This window comes from Pavona decussata, unplaced genomic scaffold (genome assembly GCF_977016875.1).
Source record: "Pavona decussata unplaced genomic scaffold, jaPavDecu1.1 SCAFFOLD_98, whole genome shotgun sequence".
NCBI classification, from domain to species: domain Eukaryota; kingdom Metazoa; phylum Cnidaria; class Anthozoa; order Scleractinia; family Agariciidae; genus Pavona; species Pavona decussata.
Window position 1 is genome coordinate 3828839 of NW_028145514.1, and position 18662 is coordinate 3847500.

Genomic DNA, 18662 nt, shown 5'->3' on the forward strand with positions numbered 1-18662 from the left:
GAAACTTTTTTGTCCAACAATGCCCACTCCATTAAGTAACTGACCGGTTTGGCCTGCCAGTTCTGGCAAATAGAAAGCACCTTTGGGTCTCGTTTCCAAGGATATCTGCCATTAGCGGATTGCGCATGGTGCACTCTTCGTTTTGGCTTTTCTTTTTTGTTTCTATACGCAGATTTCGCAGCTAATATGCCATTAGAGAGCGACGAGAATACAGCAAAAAATGTGTTCCCAAAGTAAACAACTGTTGAAGCTAAGTCGGAGTGCTTTGTCGTTTTGATCACATAATTACTGACCAAAGGAATCGTTGGGAACGGTAGCGAGAACAACGAGAATAAAGAATTAAAAAAAATTGAAAAAAACAACAACAAAACAAAACTGAAAAACCGGTAACGAGAATGACTCGCCCAACACGGTCTAGTTACTCCAATGTTTACCTCATCCTCAACCAGCCGTTTAAACGGTTTCAACATTTGATCAACAAAAGTTGAACGGATGTTGGGCAAATGTTGGATGAACGGAGTGTTCAAACGGTTTCAACGCCATTTAACATTTCCAAGAACAAAGGAAGTGTTGAATCGATGTTTGATGAAACTTTAAATCAATTTAAATTTTATTCAACACACTTTCAACAAGCTTTCATTATTTTTCGCCCTTTCAACGAAGTTGAGCGACCTGTTCAAACGCCCCCGACATTTGGTTCAACAACTGTGTTGAACGCTTGTTGAACCAAATGTTGAAACTGTCTAAACGATCATTCAACTTGAAATCCCTCTATCCTCCGCAGAGGTTTCATGGGGAACAGTTTACGGGGGACACGTTTGGGAAGATCCACTGAACGAATTGTGTGTAGTCGCAAAATGTAATTCACCTCGCTCAGCGGATTGTGCATTACGAAGAGATCCTATCGAGCCACTGCGGAGGCGGTGAGAACTTTCCAATAATGAGTCATCATGTTGGATTCACTTCAGTTGGTATATTTGCATATCCATTAACGGGTATTCCTTTTTCGTAAACCCTCTACTTATGAAGAAGTGGTCATAGGCTTCGGCTCGACGAATCATTTTGCAAACGCGCCAAGTTTCCGTCTGTTTCAATTTGCCTTGAATTTGAAGCTGTTGCCAAGTATTTTCAGTTTTTAGTGCAACTTGAAGAAAATTGGTTGCAGAAACAAAACGAGCCGAAATGATTTACTGGCGTTATTTCGTATAACAGGGCTTTTAGTCGTGAATTTTTATCAGTGTCCCTTAAAAACAAAACGAAATCTATTACGGAGAAAAAATTATTAGTAAATTTAGATACAGTCATTTAATGCCGTCCTCAGTTTAGCATAATTGAAAGCTGTTTAAGCCGGGAGCAATCAGTACTAACCTTGACTCGTCTATTGGGTTTAATTTGAATCTTAAATACATTCTGTGCGTCATGTTAAAAAACAAGACTAATATAATCTGCAATGAAAGAAAAAAAATGCGAAAAAAATAAAATAAACTAGAAGGAGACTTGTTGGTAAGGCTTCCGCGTTCTAAGCATCTGTGCCATGACGTTCGTGCCAATGTTTGCATGCAAATGAAATTGAAAATTAAAACGCTCATAAATTCAGCTGCACGAGGGTAATTTCGTACATGTTCGGGACGATTTGAGAATCTTTCTTGTGTCTTTGAGAAATGAAGCAATTGTTGAAACTGTCTGTAATTGCTATTGTCATCGTCCTCTGTATTCTACAAAGCGACAGCGTCGTAGGGCAGACAAGCGGCCAGATGAATTTTAGTCATAAAGAAGGAAGATCGAATAATAGTCAACTTCAAAAGAGATCGTTCGGCTACGGATGTCTTGAAGAAATGAAAATTTCTTGGTTACGAACGGCTCCTTTTGTTTACGATATCGGCGATAACCGCAAGAGCGACAAGAAAAGCGGAGAAAACACACCGATTATAAAAGGCATATTTGTTGACGTCGTGAGGAATGCAAGCGCCTTCTGCTGGCAGAAATTCTGCGGCGGCTCCATCCCTCAGGTTCGTTTCTTACGGAGAGCAACGACCCTCAAAGGTCTTCAACTCGAGTTTTTCCGAGGTTCTGCAAATATGATAATCCCAGTGTACAGCGAGGAAGCGAAATATGGAGGAGCGTTTCCATTCGTTAAAATCTTAGATTCTCCGGGAGTTGTGCTAATTCAGAGGTATTCTACTGTTCACCAGTGGAAACTGGTCTTAAAAGCGGTGTTGGGAACATGGCCGGTGGTGGTAATGGCGTTATTGATGTCTTTCGTAGCAGGGTTCATCATTTGGCTTCTGGTGAGTGCATGTGTATTGGTCTGTCTTAGAAAAGAAATTTTAGAAAATGGCTTAACGTTAGCTTAATAATATATGATCCTTGCGCAGCCAATTGCAAGAAGGAGTGTGACAGCATCGACAACCACACACCGCGAAGGATTCACGAAGGGAACGAGGTCTGCACAGTTTGCGCTCTTTGACTTAACGGGTACATGCCCTTTTGTTGTTTCTGCACTGTTCCGAAATTTGATCGAGGAAATTCAAAATTTTATGAGAACGCAAATATTCCACCAGAAAGTTTTCTTGTTTCTTTTTTCGGTTTTACTTACTTTTAGCTTCATTGTCTCTAGAAATAGTTATTCCAACGCGTTCAGTTTCATCAAAATACGTGATCACTTAAAGTCCTTGAACAGTGCAAACGACAAAACCATGAGAACCTTGGTCTTTTGGAAGTCTTCGGATATACTTAGCGTATTTTCAAAAATTTCAAAACTACAGGTGAGAGAAAAGTTGAGATGTCGCCGAGTAAATGTTGACAACTGAACAAAAACCGCCTGTTTAAAGTGCCCCTAACCCTACAATTTGTTTTCTTGTGGTAGATTTCCATATCTTTCAAGAACTCATTTTCGAAAAAATTTTTGAGAAATATTGAATCCTTTTTATTTTACGAGCGCTAAAAGTTACTGAAATTTTTAAATTTTTGCGCCCTTTAAGCCCCGCTGGACAAATTTTTCTCTCGTGGGCTCATTAGGAACGAGCCAATGAGAAGCGTCCGATATTTGACACTGTGACGTAAGAAAAGGACACCAGAAGGATTCAGAAGGGAATCTTATGAGGGGTATCGAATGGTCTTTGCGAGCATTTTGCGAGCATGCGACCACTGTGTTTATTTTTGCGAGCACGAGCTGTTGTCAAATTTTTCTTGCGAGCAGCGAGCACTATAAAAATACAGATGGCGAGCAGCGAGCACTTTGGAAAAATAGAGATAGCGAGCACTTCGAGTACTTCGTAAATTTTCCGCGAGCTGGAATCTCTCTTTTATTAATAGGATTAACGAAATCTCGAGCAATCGAGTACATGTTAACGAGAGTGCGAGCATGCGAGCAGTTGCAAAAATTTTGCGAGCACGAGCAAGCGAGCACCCGTTTAATTTTTGCGAGCAATTCGAGCAAAGGCCAATTTTTGCGAGCACTTTTAAATTGAATGGGGCCATTCGACACCCCTCTTATGCATGCTGATTCCTTTCTCTACATTTCGAGAGCTGCTGCATCCAAAAACCACACATTTTCCAACCATTTTCTCTGTTTACAATTGAAGCATTACCGCGAATCTTCGCATATTTTTGCACGATGTCCTTTTCTTACGTCACGCTCCATATTTGGCCGAGTGGGGGACTAATGCGAACGATAGGTGAAAATATCGACAAGATTGCCTTCACTTCTAGTGCTCGTAAAAAAAAAAGGATTCAATATTTCTCAAAAATTTTTTCGAAAATGAGTTCTTGAAAGATATGGAAATCTACCAAAAGAAAACAAATTGAAGGGTTAGGGGCACTTTAAATTCAAGCACTAGATCATGAACAGATGCATTTTTAATGACAAGTTTCAGTTGCACGGAGCAAATATCACGAGATTGATGTATAAATTGAAAATAGAGTGCTTGCGTCTGGTAGTACACTAGGCTTGTCAATAAATGCTAAAAGTTGTTCGGACGAAGCAAAACTGAGGACAATTAGGTCGAAATTAAAACCACCTGCTCAAACGGGTTCAAGTAAAATCACATATACATTTTTCTTTCTTTTAGGATTCATCGCACAATTCAGAGCAGTTTTCACGCACTTTTCACCGAGGGGTCTTCCAAGGATTCTGGTGGGCTTTTGTTACCATAACAACTGTAGGGTACGTTGGTAACCAGCACAAGGCTGACTATGTTAGTTTTCTTACTAAAAAAACATTACGACAAAATTTGACTATCCTGGTGAAATTTAAATTTAAATTCAAATTTAAGATAAATACTTTGGCAAGAAAACGCTAGGAGAACAATTTAAAAGTACGAGGTCAAACAAAGTGAAAGAGAAAAACCTTTTTTTAATCACTAAAATTTACAAAATGGAAGTGACTTTAATTTGGCGTTGACTTTGAACAAAATTCAAAGAACCCCGAGGCTGTACTTGAGAATTTTTCAGAAATTTAAAACGCACTCTAAGTTGTAAACTGCATTTGCGACCGACAAAGTTGCAAAGTGAAAAGAAAAAAAAAAAAGGAAGAAATAAATAAAGAAAGAAAAACCTCAAACAAAACCAAACAAATTAAAGTGTCTAGGGTATTTGCGGTTTGGTGTATCTATCACTTGCATATCACTAATCTCCTTCTTCAGACACCGCGCCAATTTTCTGAGTTTTGCCAAGCTATATCGTTTCAGTTTCTTACACAGTTAGCTCAAGGCTTTGAACGAACTACAGGCACGATTTTATAGTGTTGGGAAATTTTCTTAAAAAAATATCTTTTTCTTGTAAAAAACAAATTGTCAAATAACTAACCGTCGGCAAGAAACACTTTTCAATTTCCTTTGGATCGCGTCTTAAAGGTTTTCGGGTTTTTCGCACGGTACCGCATATTACCCTTATGCAAATTTATATTCATTATTCAAGCGCATTCGCAACTTAAGCTATAATAGTGAGACTCACGCATTCCTTTTAAACTCGTAAAAACCTATTTTGTATTACAGCTGAAATATCCAGATGTGCTATATTTAACAATTAATCTAAGAGCGCGCTCTATACATGAGATGATACTGATGATAGAAAGCCAACTCGGCGCTACGCGACTCGTTGGCTATAATCCAACAAGCGCGAGTGGAATTATTGTTTCATTAAAAATAAAGATATATTACTAGATCTTGCTGATATCGCTTTGCAAAAACAAACAGAACACAATTTAATGGTCGCTATTTCTCGGGCATGGTATAATGGCTGAGATACCATGACCGCTAAGCCAATGAAAACTCTGATCAAAACAATTATCCAGTTTTTAATAAATGTGGCCGTGTCGTATGCATATAAAGCTAATGTAAGATAAGTGCTTTCACACAGAAAGGGAAATTTGTTTAAGATTAGTTAAGATTACATTTCAAGACAAATTAAAACTTGACTAATATATGCCACTTTCCCTCATGTTTTGTATTATTTTTTCGCAGAATGTTGTGATAGCTTCAAAAACAAACAAACGTTAACAAAACAATGATGTCGTCTGTTTTCACAAGTCATGTTCGAATGCATTAAACCTATCTAGACCGGGCTTTTTTTTTTTTTTTTTTGGTCTTCTGGGGTCGAGGAAGGGAGGAGCGATTGGGCCTTCCTCCATAACTTCGCAAATATAAAAGCTAGGACAGTGAGACTTAGAGGATAGATATTACGTCCAAAGATAATTAGTAATTAGGTCATTATGGCCAAATCCCGGCCATCTTGGATCCGCCATCTTGGATTTCTGGATTCTCCCAAATCTTTAGGCAAGTGCCAAAGTTGAACGAAAAGTAATCAAAACCAAAAAAGGAGCACTGATATGCGTTAAAAGCATAAAAGTTACGGGAAGAAAAGTGATTGTTCTTCGTTTTAAAAATTGATTTTCTATTTTCTGAAAAACTGCCTGTCAAAAGTTGGTTGCCATGATCAATCAACACCAACCGACCACATCAAATTTTTCTTGGACAAATTTCTGACAAAATCCTGAAGTTTCAGGGCGTTTGCTCAAAAAAATGTATTAAGGTATAAAGTCGCCGTGGGCACAATGTCCCCCCCCCCCTCCCCCCTCACCGCTGGTCTAGATCGGGTCAATAAAGAATTTGTTCCTTCTGTGCAGATATGGTGACAAGACACCCAAGTCCACTGTGGCAAGATCGTTTGCTGTGGTTTGGATGACTGTTGGCGTCACTATTTGTTCCGTGATGACTGCTACTCTCTCCAGTACTTTGACAAGTGTCAAGCTTGAAAGAGATGACCTTACAGCTGGCAAACGGGTCAGGTGTCCGTGCCTCGAGATTGTTTACCACAAACGAACTTTTAAACAATTATTCCACGAGTGTGCGTTGGATATGAGATGATAGATTGCCAATGAGGAGCGCAGTGCAAATTTGGCTATTTATCATCTCATATCTAACAAGTCAGAGTGGAATAATTGTTTTACTAAAAACAATCAAGAAATATTGCTAGATCTTGCTGATTTCACTTTGCAAGAACAACTAGAAGACAATTTGAAGGCCTCCATTTCTCGGGTATGGTATAATCATGGGCTCTTATGCCATGCCCGCTAAGCCAATCAAATCCCTGGAATTGCATTATACAGTGATCCAAATTTAAACAATGTGTAATATACAAACCGTCAGTGTTCAAAAACGAGGCGCAGCCGAGTTTTCTTTTTAACCAACTTCGAGTTGTTTGAATTAGGATAAAACACTCTTTCGGGTGTTTAATATAGCGTCTGAAAACAATAATATTTCTTAAAGAAATTCAAAGCAACAGTTCACTAAATTCTTATGATAATTAAGATCACATTTCCAAATCTCGTTCACGATAGTGATTTGCATTGTTTTCTCTTCATGAATTACTTATGATTTGAGAATTCAATCAAAAAAGTGCTCCCAAAGCATTTATGGTCATAGGAAATGAAACTGGGAAAGATAAACACATATACACAACCAATTTGTCTACTAACTAGTTAAAAACATTCCTGTAAATCTTCACAAAACAGGTATCATTTTAATCAGCGGGCAATATCCCGTATTTCATCAGAAACACGCACCGTAAGAAACGGATATATACTTTAGACAACGGCGTGCTGGGAAGTCCAAATTAATACATTCTTGTAATTTTTTTGTTTTGAAACAAAAAGTAAAATATTTGCAAAGTAATCATGAATAATTCCTTTGATGTCTCGTTTAGAAATTCTAAGTACTTGATTTGTAGACTATACCAGCACTCGCTTTACTATCCCTAAAACGAAGTAAGGGACTGCTTGTAGTCTATTGAGATGAATTTCATTTCATTTTTCAGATTGGACTTTTAAAAGATGGTGTTGCTTTTCAGGATGCCATCAGTTTGGCCGCCAACATTACAAGTGAGAATCCACTGATCTCTGAATTTCGTATAAACGAAAAGGAACGCTTCCTATCTAATGGGTTTCTTGTGTAACCAAGCGGCGCTTAAAAACTTCATGTGGGGGGTCTTACGTTCGTTTATTATTCCGGAACTTTTTTTAAATAGTTATCTGCTAAAACGCGGAGTTTGAAAGGCAAACAAAAAAGGTGGACGTTTTATTATTTAATATAGTTTGTTCTAGCCATTTGCAGTCCATGACTGAATTTCCTGACCGATTACAATTCAAGGATTAATAACATTAATAATCATAATAGAGAAATCTAGATTATAGTCTGGTACTTCATGGTTACAAAGTTCCTGGATCTTAATTCAGTCCTGATTGGTATTGGGTACTCGGTTCTACCTGGCTCCAGGTTGTACTGGCCCGTGGATTGTACCAGATTTTGATGTATAAGATTGTAAATGATGCTAACCTGGATTATTTTCTGTAGGAAACCGGCACAGACCTTAGCTTGACACTCAGAAAGGAACACTTGTCCTGCCTTATTCAAAGCATTACTGTATGGAAGTCCTGGCCAGATAATGGACAGCGCGCGCTTCTGTATGTGCCATGAATGATCAATGGATATTCAATTCTCTTTTGTATTTCTAGGTTTTGAGGATCCCGATGAGATGTATGACTCACTGATGAACGGAAGAATCAATGGGATTCTAATGGAGCTGTTAAGTGGCACTGAGTTTATAAAGGCGAGGGATATGTCCAAGCAACTGTTCGTTGGCAAGACTATCTGGCGTAAGCGTTCATTTGGGGTGGCCTACAATGATTACTTTTTAAACAAGAATGTCTCTGAGTGCCTTTCAACTGTGATCAAATTCAGCCACAATGATGCGCTTAAAATTGCCAGCAAGTACACACGAGCTAGCGAGGTAGGAAATATATCTGTAAAGCTAAACCAGGCAACCGTACCCCGCAAGGTTTTCATTGCCAAACGTTTTTATAGTCTATAGAGCCGAAAGCTTTTTAAAGAACCTTTATCAACAAGTCAGTACAATTGAAAGCGAAATATATGAAATTCGTACTTTTGATCAGGACAGTACAGTGTTGGCACTTACACGCATTTTGCAGCGTATCTCGTTTTTTGTTTCAAGAATGCCTTAAGCTCAGTCATTTATCGCGAAATTTTATCTTGCGATATCAGACAACAAAGGATTTTCCAGTGAGAAGCTTCTGCCCATGCGTTGGACTGAAGTGCGTGCAAGTCCGTGCAATGGGGTATTACGTGGTCTTTCTCACAGTGAATCATTTCCTCACAGCATTTCAAACGGAGAATACAGTCCCGTCGTCATTCATGTATGATAGACATCCGTTCTTGTGACAATTTAAATCTTTTTAAACGTAAACTTAAAACTCACCTTTTTTCGAATTATTTTAAACAGATATGATTTTTTAAAACTTTGTAAAGCGCTTAGAACAGAACTGGATAAGCGCTATATAAGTAGCTGTTATTATTATTATTATTATTATTATTATTATTATTACTATTATTATTATTATTATTATTATTATTACTATTATTATTATTATTATCATTATTATTATTATTATTATTATATTATTATATAAAGGAATGAGAATAATTGCAAACATTTAAGGGGCGACCCACGCCATTTGCAACGTCTCACATTATTGGTCGAGAGGACAAAAGAACGAACAACAAAACTATACACCGAGACACCAAACACAATGAAGCTGCAGGTCATCTATGTCCAGTGAAAATAGAGCTTAAAGAAAGGTGCAAGCCTACTGTCATTAAATTCCTTTCATTGTTTTTCAGGCTGCCAGTGACGGTCTTGTTATTAAAGTGTTCGACTTTCAGTCCAAAACATTCCTGATATGCGTAGGCGTGCTGTCCCTACTTCCACTCGTTTGTCTAATCAGTGGAAAGGTGGTCATTTTTGTGACCAATCATCTTAACAGTGAGCAGAAAACAGACGAACTGTCAGTGGGTCAAAATGATTCTGAATCGAAAGGTAATGAAAGTAAACAGATAAAGATGTCATTACACGATAAAAAGCCCTCCTTTAGTGTATTTAAGGTTTGAATAAAAGAGCTTTTGAATTGTAGGAAGGCTTTTGAATTGTAGCTTTTTTATAGTAGGAAATCAGACAGCTAACTCCAGTCAAACCCTTTTTCCGCGGTCACTCTAAGACACTAACTGAGTGTCCAACTTCGGAAGTTCTACCATCCGCCTTCTTGAATTTATCGATTTCTCTAAAACTTCAGTAAATCGTCTACATTGACTCGAAAGTAAACAAAACCTATGAAGAAACGCTATAAAAATGGTACAAAAATTTAAAAGACGTTAGGTTGGTTAGTTTAATTTCTCGTCAAACTTAAATTGAAAAAAAAATTTTAAAAAACCTGACTGTCAAAACCTTGTTTTCATGGAAACGTCAAGTCACGTGATAATTAAACTTCTCACAAAAGACGGTTTTGGTGTGTTATAAATGTTTAAAGTCAGTGGGCACACCGTGCTTCCCTCGAACTCCTCTCCCCTCCACCAAGGACGAATAGGGTTAAGACAGTCCTCTATATTATATAGTTATATATTTTATGGTCATATTTTTCTCCTTCTCATTTCTAGACGCTGAAAAGTCATCATTGGTTTTGCCTCATGGAAAGCAGCAGACTGAGGTTTAGTTGCTGATGAGAAAAGCTGAATGTCATTGGTTATGGATGAAAAACATAAAACATAATACAAACAAACCAAAAAGGAAACATGCACGACCAGCTCTGATGACGTGCGAATGCCATGTAGACTTGCTTTACTGAAATGTTTAACCAAATAATCAATTAGTGAAAAGATGTCATATTTCCAAACCTGATTTCAGAATGAATGCAAATGAGACATCTTCCACGGGTACGCGTATCATTCTTGTATTGAAAAAGAAATTCTAGTTTCATCCTGTTGGGCCTCCAATCCACATGGAGTCGAACCAAGACGATTGAGAACGCTTTGAAAAGGGAAATCTTCAAAGCCGCTACCTAAGAATGGTGATTAATTTTCGAAAACGACATAAAAAAAGGCATGATAAATTAGTCGATTAAAATACACTTTTTCGATCGTAAAGTTCGAAAACCAATGAAAGCCCAAACGAGAGGAAGATACCTTGCGTTTTTAAAATCTCCATTTCCAAATACTGAAAGGATCGAAAACGTGCGGACGGCATGTTTCACGGTCGATTACTTTTTGTTGTTCTTGTAACTGCCGGCAGGTGTTCGTTTTTACGCTTTGTGCCATTAAGAATGTACAGTGATACTTCGCACCGTAACGTACAATAGGAGATTATTTGTCCAATAAGTTACAAAGAAAGCAACGTGAAAAAGCTGAAACAGAATGAGGCCTCGTGTGTTAGCAAAGGTTTTATTTATTTTTTTATTTATTCTTGCTGTATACTTATACAAATGACTGTAAACCAGTTTCTTATAGTATAAATGTCTAACTGCAGCATACTGTACTAAGTGGAGTTGAATACTGAGTTATGTAAATATGATTTATCATACGCCTACCCTGTCAAAACTTCAGATACATTTACAAGAATAAATAAAACTATAAAACTTGTCACGATGTGTCAGTTATTCCATGCTTGACGTTTCAATTATGTATTGTTTCCCCGCCAAATGGGCGTGACGTGCAACGAAAGTATTAAAAGGCTGGCAATTTAGTCTTGCAATCTTCATTTAACCTCTCCTTCCGAATTTACCATCTTGCCAGTGACTAAGCCAAAAAAAATGAAAGCACCCTTAAAACTGTGTACAACTTTTGATGTGATTACGAAGGTAATGTTTCTGTGTAATCTACTTGAAAGCAACAAAGTTAAAGGACAGGGAATAGACATCTACGAAGATTTTAACCTCTTAGAAAACGTTGTCACTCCAACTCCAGCAATATGTGATGATGAATTGAGGAAGAGAGCGATAGTCAAACGCAGTTCCAATGATTCTTCACGCGAAACGAGCGACTCCGTACCATTGGAAACATTTGACGACTGTGTTGTGTACCCCACGTATTGTCCTAAAAAGATCAAAATTTCTTGGCTACAAGCAGCGCCTTTTGTTTACAATAGTGGAAAGGCTGGCGACAAAACCGAAGGACCTTCACCAATTCTGAAAGGCATATTTGTGGATATCGTAAGGCGTGCAATTGGTTATTGTTGTCAGAGAATGTCTCGTGACCAACCGAACATTCGTTATAATTTGAACCGAGCTTCAAACCTTGAAGCGCTGCAACTCGAGCTTCTCGATGGCTCTGCAGATATGATAATCCCAGTGCACAGCGATGAAGCGAAATATGGAGGAACCTTCCCGTACGTGAAGATCTTAGATTCTCCAGGGGTTGTGCTAATTCAGAGGTATTCGGCCCTTCACCAGTGGAAACTGGTCTTAAAAGCTGTGTTGGGAACATGGCCGGTGGTGCTAATGGCGTTATTGATGTCTTTCGTAGCAGGTGTAGCCATTTGGCTTTTGGTGAGTTAATTGTCTTTGTTTAAAAGGTTGCAAACCATGCTTGTATCAGGCTGATTGAAAGGTTTCAAATTTGGGTAACCTGGCTAAACCGGCTGTAAACAAATAAATTACTTCAATAACAACTAGGCTTTTAAGGAAGGTTTTCTAAGTACCTTCTATACAAATACTAATGTTGTCGACTAAGCGATTTATCTAGGATATCTTCAATCATAAGTGCATTATTTCTTTTGTGATGGTAATAAGAAACAGCGAGACTATAACACGAAAATATTTAAAGTAACTATAGATCTTGTTGCGGAAGAAAATGAGGCACCTCAAGTCTGTCCATGATTGGGCTTTAGGGAAAATGAATTGCGAATAAAAAATTTCTCTCAATTAAAAATAGCATTAAATTCACAGTGAATTAAAGTAACCTTGTGTCGATTCGTGTTGTGTCAACTGACCCATGCGCTTCGTAGCAAAAGTCACGAAAGTCTTGATACGATTATTCTTTTGTATAAAATTAAAAAGGCAGTGTCATCTATTTTTAGTGTCACTTTCATAGCCAAAAGATATATTTGTATCGGTAAAAACGTTGAAATAATGGTTCTGTTTTGTTAACAACAACCCTACTAGCGCACAAAAACTATTATTAATTATCTTTGGCCGCGGATGGCTAGGGTGAAAATGCATTGCAACTTGAAAAGATTGGCCAATTTAGTTTCAAGTTCTTCCTGTGTAGCTTAGCGAAATCATTAAAAAAAACTGATTACAGTTGCTTAATATTTTCCTCCTCGTGCTTTAAGAGCAATTTCGTGTAGGGGAGAGGCTCAGTTGTTAAATATTTAACAGCTGTGGTCAAAATACAGCAAAATCGTAGTGAAAGTGTCCCTTTAACATATATGATATCAGCACTATCGTATCTTGGTGTTAATCCAGGCGTTTTCTTCCTGAGTGATTACTGGCCTGTTGTTTCATCCTTTCGGTTTACGAAATACACTGGTAGAAACGACGCGAAAGACACAAGATGACTTCACTGTGAGTGTCAGTTTAATGTGACTTCGATTCACTGGAGTAAACTGAATTATCGGACTTCCTTTGTTTGTGTCGTCTTGGTCTGATTGTCAAGCTGAATTTTAATAGATCGAAAAGAGCGTATTGAGATTGAGAGATTTGGCGCTTAACGGGGAAAACATTTTCTGTCTGAGACGTTTGCAAAGGTTTCAAGGTCGAAGTAAGAGATAAAAGCTTTCAGCAGTAAAGGGGATTCACAGTTGAAAGAGTGACAAACTGAAATACAAATGACAGAGTAAGGGCCACGTCTTAGTTCTGTTTTGATAAGTTTTGTTAATACAGCCATTGCCTGCTTTGGTGTTGACAGAACATGGGCCATAGCCAGCACAAGTTCACTACGACTAAATAAAGTTTAATCAAGTTGATTCATTTCGGCTGTTTGTGTCCTTTGGACCATCACATCAAGATGAATTTTAATATTTCAAAAAGTGCTTATAGAAGGCTAGGGGCACTTTTATCTTCATTTTGTATTCTTAAATTAAAACAGGTGGTCGTCTTGATGCCATTTTAAAGGGCAAGGCCGTTTCTATCTGAATATTGTGTTGCTTTAATTTTAGTTGCTAGCCAATATCACCTAAACAGTTACTAAATTTTGGTAAAAACGAATCAAATGAGGTATTTCAGTGCGTACGGGCCTTAGAGTAAGTAGAGATCTTAAGGTTGAGCGTTTCCTCTAAAACCGCGTACCGCAAACGTCGGCCAGCCGCTTAGAATTCGGAATTCGCCGTATGTAGATAATCCGGGCTAAAGATTGAGGGTTACTTTTTACCTATTCATCATGGGATACTCGCAGAAAAACAAGATACGGCGGCTGCATGAAGGATAGTATTGATACACGCACTAATGTGGTTGGTAATTCTTGTAATTTCGCAACTGAATCAAACAAGACCCTCATTCATCGAGATAACGCTTTAAAAAAAGTTTATTTGACATTTAAACGTGGCTTTATAGTTTTAAAACCAGCGAAAAACTCTGCCGTGATTCTCTTACCGCTAGACAGTGTCCTTGCCGTCGATCCGTGAACCTCAAACGTCAAACGGGACGGCAGGATCGGAGACACGAGACTTTTAGACGTTTGCGGTTTGCGGCAAAGGAGGGAAAACCTAAATCTTAAGGTCCCTAATCTTTTTTTATTTCTTTCATTTTATTATAATACTTCTTGTAGGACAAATCCCACAATCCCATGCAGTTTTCTCGCACGTTTCATCGGGGGATCTTCCAAGGATTTTGGTGGGCTTTCGTAACCATGACAACTGTAGGGTACGTATAATGACCCTCAGCTCAAGCATAGTACTGCAGATTATGTAGCAATGTTGATAACATATGATAACCAGGCATTTTCTCACTATTGCGAATGATATTAGAGAGATTTAGCATCGCATTTAGGGCAAACGAAAAACATGAGATTTGCGTTTGTTTTTTCTTAAATATATGAGCACACATTAAACGAGCATAGTCCAAAACTGGCCGTTGATGAGAAAATGCAAATGGCGAGCGGCAAATGTAGGGTAAACTTGAACACGGTGAGGTGGTCATTTAGAACTGCCGTCTGCCGTTTGCAGTTTGCTGTAAACGTAATTCTAAACTAGTCTCTCTAACTGAACTAGCAAATATGCGTCTATTTGATCAGTCCTTGCTCTGTTTAGTGGAAATACGTGGTCCGTTCATATTACAAAACTTCTTTAAAGAATGATATACATATAATTTATGCCAGTCGAACACGAGTAAAAGTTAGTACACAGTATCAAGCAGCGTTGACTCCGAATGTTTCTTGTGTACGTATTCTCGAGGCCAGGATTTTGAACATTTTAAAAAATTTATTTCAATAGAAAGAGAATAAATACTATGCTAATATAAAATAACGCGGTATAAGAGATAGGTCGTTGACTATTTGGCCATTCATTTATTTAACAAGTTATTCCGTCTCTTCAGATATGGTGACAAGGCACCCAAGTCCACCTTGGCAAGATCATTTGCTGTGGTTTGGATGACTGTTGGCGTCACTGTTTGTTCCGTGTTGACTGCTACTCTTTCTGATGCTTTGACGAGTGTCAAAATGGAACATGAGCTCACAGCTGGAAAACGGGTGCGGTTTCTGGACCACGTAAAGTTATTGGATGAAAGCGCACTTTACTTTGAGTTAAATGTATTTCACTCGACTTAAATGGGTGCATTATGTTTTTGTAAAACGTTTGAAATTATTACCAAATTGTTATTTTGCCGAGGGATTATATATATGACTATATACCGTTGTTCAGTTCAGTTTTATAATTAGTTTTTTTTATTTTTATCATTTGCAGATCGGTGTATTAAGTGACAGTATCGCTTTCCAAGAAGCCGTGAATTTTGGAGTCGACATAGAAAGTGAGAGTCTATATATTTATATTCGCTAAAAGCGTATGCTATTTTACATGTACGTTAGAGAAAATAAATATTTTTCCTTAATTGTAATACCAACTTAAATTCTATACAACGTGTTTCTAGCTTTTGAGGATGAAGATAGGATGTACGACGCGCTGAAACATGGGAATGGAATTGACGGGATTCTGGAAGAATTTTTTACCGGCATCGTTTCGATGAAGACGAAGGACACGTCTAGAGAATTGACCATCACCAAGGTTATCTGGAACAGTCGTGGGTTTGGTGTTGCCTACAGGGACTCCTTGTTTACTTGGTTCATATCTGACTGCTTATCAGGGGTTATCAAGATTTCTAAAAATGATGCACTCTACATCGCAAGCAGTTACCTACAGGACACTGAAGTAAGAAAGATATTTGCCAAATACTTTAATATTCTCTTATTTAATGAAAGTTTCCTTTCGAAAGACTGTGCATATAGGACTCCTGTTACCATTATATTAGTGAGCCATTGATCATTTAACGACCATCGTCTGCAGGGATGTAGCGTGTGAATTTAAGTAGTTATTTGATTTTCAGAGGTATTAGGGACATGTTCACATGAAAGTTGTCAAACTGTCATGTTGCTGAATTGTCGAGATGTCGAGTTGTCGAGTCGTCGAGCCACTGAGTTTTTTGGCCCAGGCAAATATAATGCACTACGCAAAATCCCACAACTCTTCATCTCAACAACTTGACAAGTAATTTTGCATGCCCACTTTGACAGTTCTACCACTTAACATCAAAACAACGACACTTGAGAAGTACAAAAGTTGGAAGCCTTTTTCAGGCCTATGAAGAGTGTACTTCCGAGTGTTGTACTGAGTTTTTAAAAAAATAGAATGCAGTCCGTTGGCAGGCGTGTGTCTCTCAGTTTTCTTTCGAGATCTCTGCTGGATTGAGGAGGGACTCCCCCTTGGTCTAAGAAACAACCATTTATGCATAACAATATGCTTGGATATTTAACAACGTCTTCTTTTATTAAACATACTGAAAGAATAGTATTTCAAACTTGGCACACCGGGGACAGTGAAACTTATCCCAAGGAAAAAATCTTGAAATTTTGTCCTTTGAGACTCATACCCCTCGATAAAATGGTGTTTTCATTGAAGCGACAAGTCGCGTGGCCAAATTACAGAGAACAAACTTAGAATAGCCTGGAAAGTCCCGAGCGTACACAGGACACGCCTTTCTGTACTCTCAAGGGACTTGTCACAGGGACATAGCCGGATTTTTAACAAGTCCCAGCAACTTGCCCCCTCGCATAACCCTACAAAGGACTCCTTTCCTGAGTGCAGAACTTAGCCCTAGATCTCACTAATAGAGCGGTTTCCAGTTGAGTGTCGTAAAACCAAAACCAAAGTAATTACTCTGGCCAATCGCAACAAATGTAAACAACACAACCAGCCAATCAGAATTCGAGGCAAATATATGTAACTGGAGCCAAGCGCGGGAAAATGCATGCAGCCAAAACACGATTGGTTTTGGTTTGGATTCCCATTTGTTGAGAAAGAGGTGCGAGTTTTGTTAACCAATCACAGAACGTAGTAATGCAAAACCAAAGCAAACGCGAAATAATTTTCGACACTTAACTGAAAACCGCTCTAAGTAAGATCTACAGTGAACGAGGTCCAAGAAAATGATTGTGTCTTTGCATGGTTTTCAGGCATCGGAAGGACGGACATTCACTGGCACTGAATCTTTAACCATCAACGTTTTCGACTCCGATTCCTCAGGCGAGTCTTTGGCATTCATGGCATGCGTGGTTGCTTTGTCCGTATTTGTACTTGTTTGTCTCGTTGGTGGCGGAATAAGCTTTTTCAGGAAAAGGCACGTGAAAAGCGTAAAGGAAACTGGCAAAGTGACAACGGATGCTGAGAAGTCGACATCGCAAGGTAAACATTTAAGACTTCAGCAGTTGAGAGAAAGAGATGATATAACTAATATATTACCAGGTAAGGCTCAAGATGGAAAAAAGAATGATAATTACAAGTGGATACGATAATTATTGCAGAAGTGAAGGGGCAAGGGTGGATCGGAATTAATGATTGTTGTCCTTGGAAACTTTTCTTCTAAAAAACGCGAAAAGTTATCATTTCGGCGTGGTATGTATAAGGCATCTTTGGTTAAAGTCTTCAGTCGTTATTGCAAACCACTCTGACAAGGTAATACTAATTCAACTTCGTCACTCACAAACTAGTGCTCTTTCTTCAGTGCACCTTGCATTTCATACGTATCAAAAATGTGCTTAATTTCAGGATTATTATGTTGCGTCTTTGTTTATAGCTTAGATTTCTCCCAAACTGAGTAACCAACAAACTTTCATATTACCACCGATTTCATTGATACGCGACCCTCGAATAAAAACTCCGGCGAGCATTTGGCGATTCGCTTCCGTTAATCATGCGCTCCTTATATGGTGTTATAGGAATGCCGCTCTTGTTTTTAAAAATATGGCGGCCACTGGGCCACTGTGTAGCTGTTCGTTTGACATATTTGGTTGCTTCTTACTCTTCAAGTTTACGTTGGCGACTGGTGTTTTTGCTCGTGCAGGGGTTGAGCGCGATCGCTATAGCAAGACTTCTGAACATGGGGTTGACATTTGTGAAGAAAATTCTGAAAAAATACAGAAATACCTCCACGGTTGATTACCCAGCCCGGACGGGAAAAGCAAGACAAATGGACGGTAGGCGAAAAAAGAATCGCATAAATCGGCATAAATATACGAGCATGCAGTAGATGACATTGATCGCCTTTTATCATTTACAGCACATGGCGTATTATTTATAAGGAGAGTAACTGAGCAATATCCAGGAGTGTACGAAGATGAATACAGGGACGGCTCAGTTCAGTACGCAAGAAGAAAGACAGTCAGTGTGGCTTCCATCAATCGATGCTCAACCCCTGCACGAGCAAATACACCAGTCGCCAACGTAAACTTGAAGAATAAGAAGCAACCATGTCGACCGAACAGGCTACACAGTGGCCGTCACATTTTTTGAAAATAAGAGCGGCATTCCTGTAACACCATATAAGGAGCGCATGATTGACGAAAGCGAATCGCCGAATGCTCGCGGAAGTTTTTATTCGAGGGTCGCGTATCAATGAAATCGGTGGTAAGTGCTTGAGGATTTAGAGTTTTTTAACCAATATTCATTAAATAAGCAAAGCAGTATATCATGGAAAATGCCTTGAATGTTGTTATGCGCTCGCGTTGAACGGTAAATAAAAATAGTAAGCGCCTAAAATCCATACATGAAGAATTATAGTTATATACATTTTCAACTCCTTCACATGCATCGACAAGCACAATCAAGGCTCTCTC

General features: G+C 38.5%; 2 protein-coding genes across 2 annotated transcripts in view; both read left to right on the top strand.

The window, feature by feature from the left end:
* The first annotated feature begins 484 nt into the window (after window positions 1-484).
* Window positions 485-10142, top strand: LOC146472749 (uncharacterized). The gene is made up of 7 exons (XM_085119435.1): window positions 485-2288; window positions 4071-4165; window positions 6125-6281; window positions 7315-7378; window positions 8012-8286; window positions 9195-9390; window positions 10005-10142. Exons 1-7 carry the CDS (start codon window positions 1662-1664, stop codon window positions 10058-10060), a joined length of 1470 nt encoding a protein of 489 aa, XP_084975561.1. The 5' UTR covers window positions 485-1661; the 3' UTR covers window positions 10061-10142.
* Window positions 10143-11152: 1010 nt separating this feature from the next.
* The window catches only part of LOC146472750 (uncharacterized), an 8226-nt gene continuing 716 nt past the window's right edge, over window positions 11153-18662 (top strand). The window contains exons 1-6 of the mRNA XM_085119434.1: window positions 11153-11887; window positions 14106-14200; window positions 14873-15026; window positions 15241-15304; window positions 15425-15702; window positions 17004-17232. Coding sequence (XP_084975560.1) covers window positions 11153-11887; window positions 14106-14200; window positions 14873-15026; window positions 15241-15304; window positions 15425-15702; window positions 17004-17232 — 1555 coding nt within the window. The remainder of the gene's footprint in view (window positions 11888-14105; window positions 14201-14872; window positions 15027-15240; window positions 15305-15424; window positions 15703-17003; window positions 17233-18662) is intronic.

Coding starts and splice junctions, on each gene's coding strand:
- LOC146472749 (XM_085119435.1), top strand. CDS start 1,662: ATGAAGCAATTGTTGAAACTGTCTGTAATTGCTATTGTCATCGTCCTC. Junction 2,289..4,070: donor GGTTCATCATTTGGCTTCTG/GTGAGTGCATGT, acceptor TCTTTCTTTTAG/GATTCATCGCACAATTCAGA. Junction 8,287..9,194: donor AGTACACACGAGCTAGCGAG/GTAGGAAATATA, acceptor ATTGTTTTTCAG/GCTGCCAGTGACGGTCTTGT.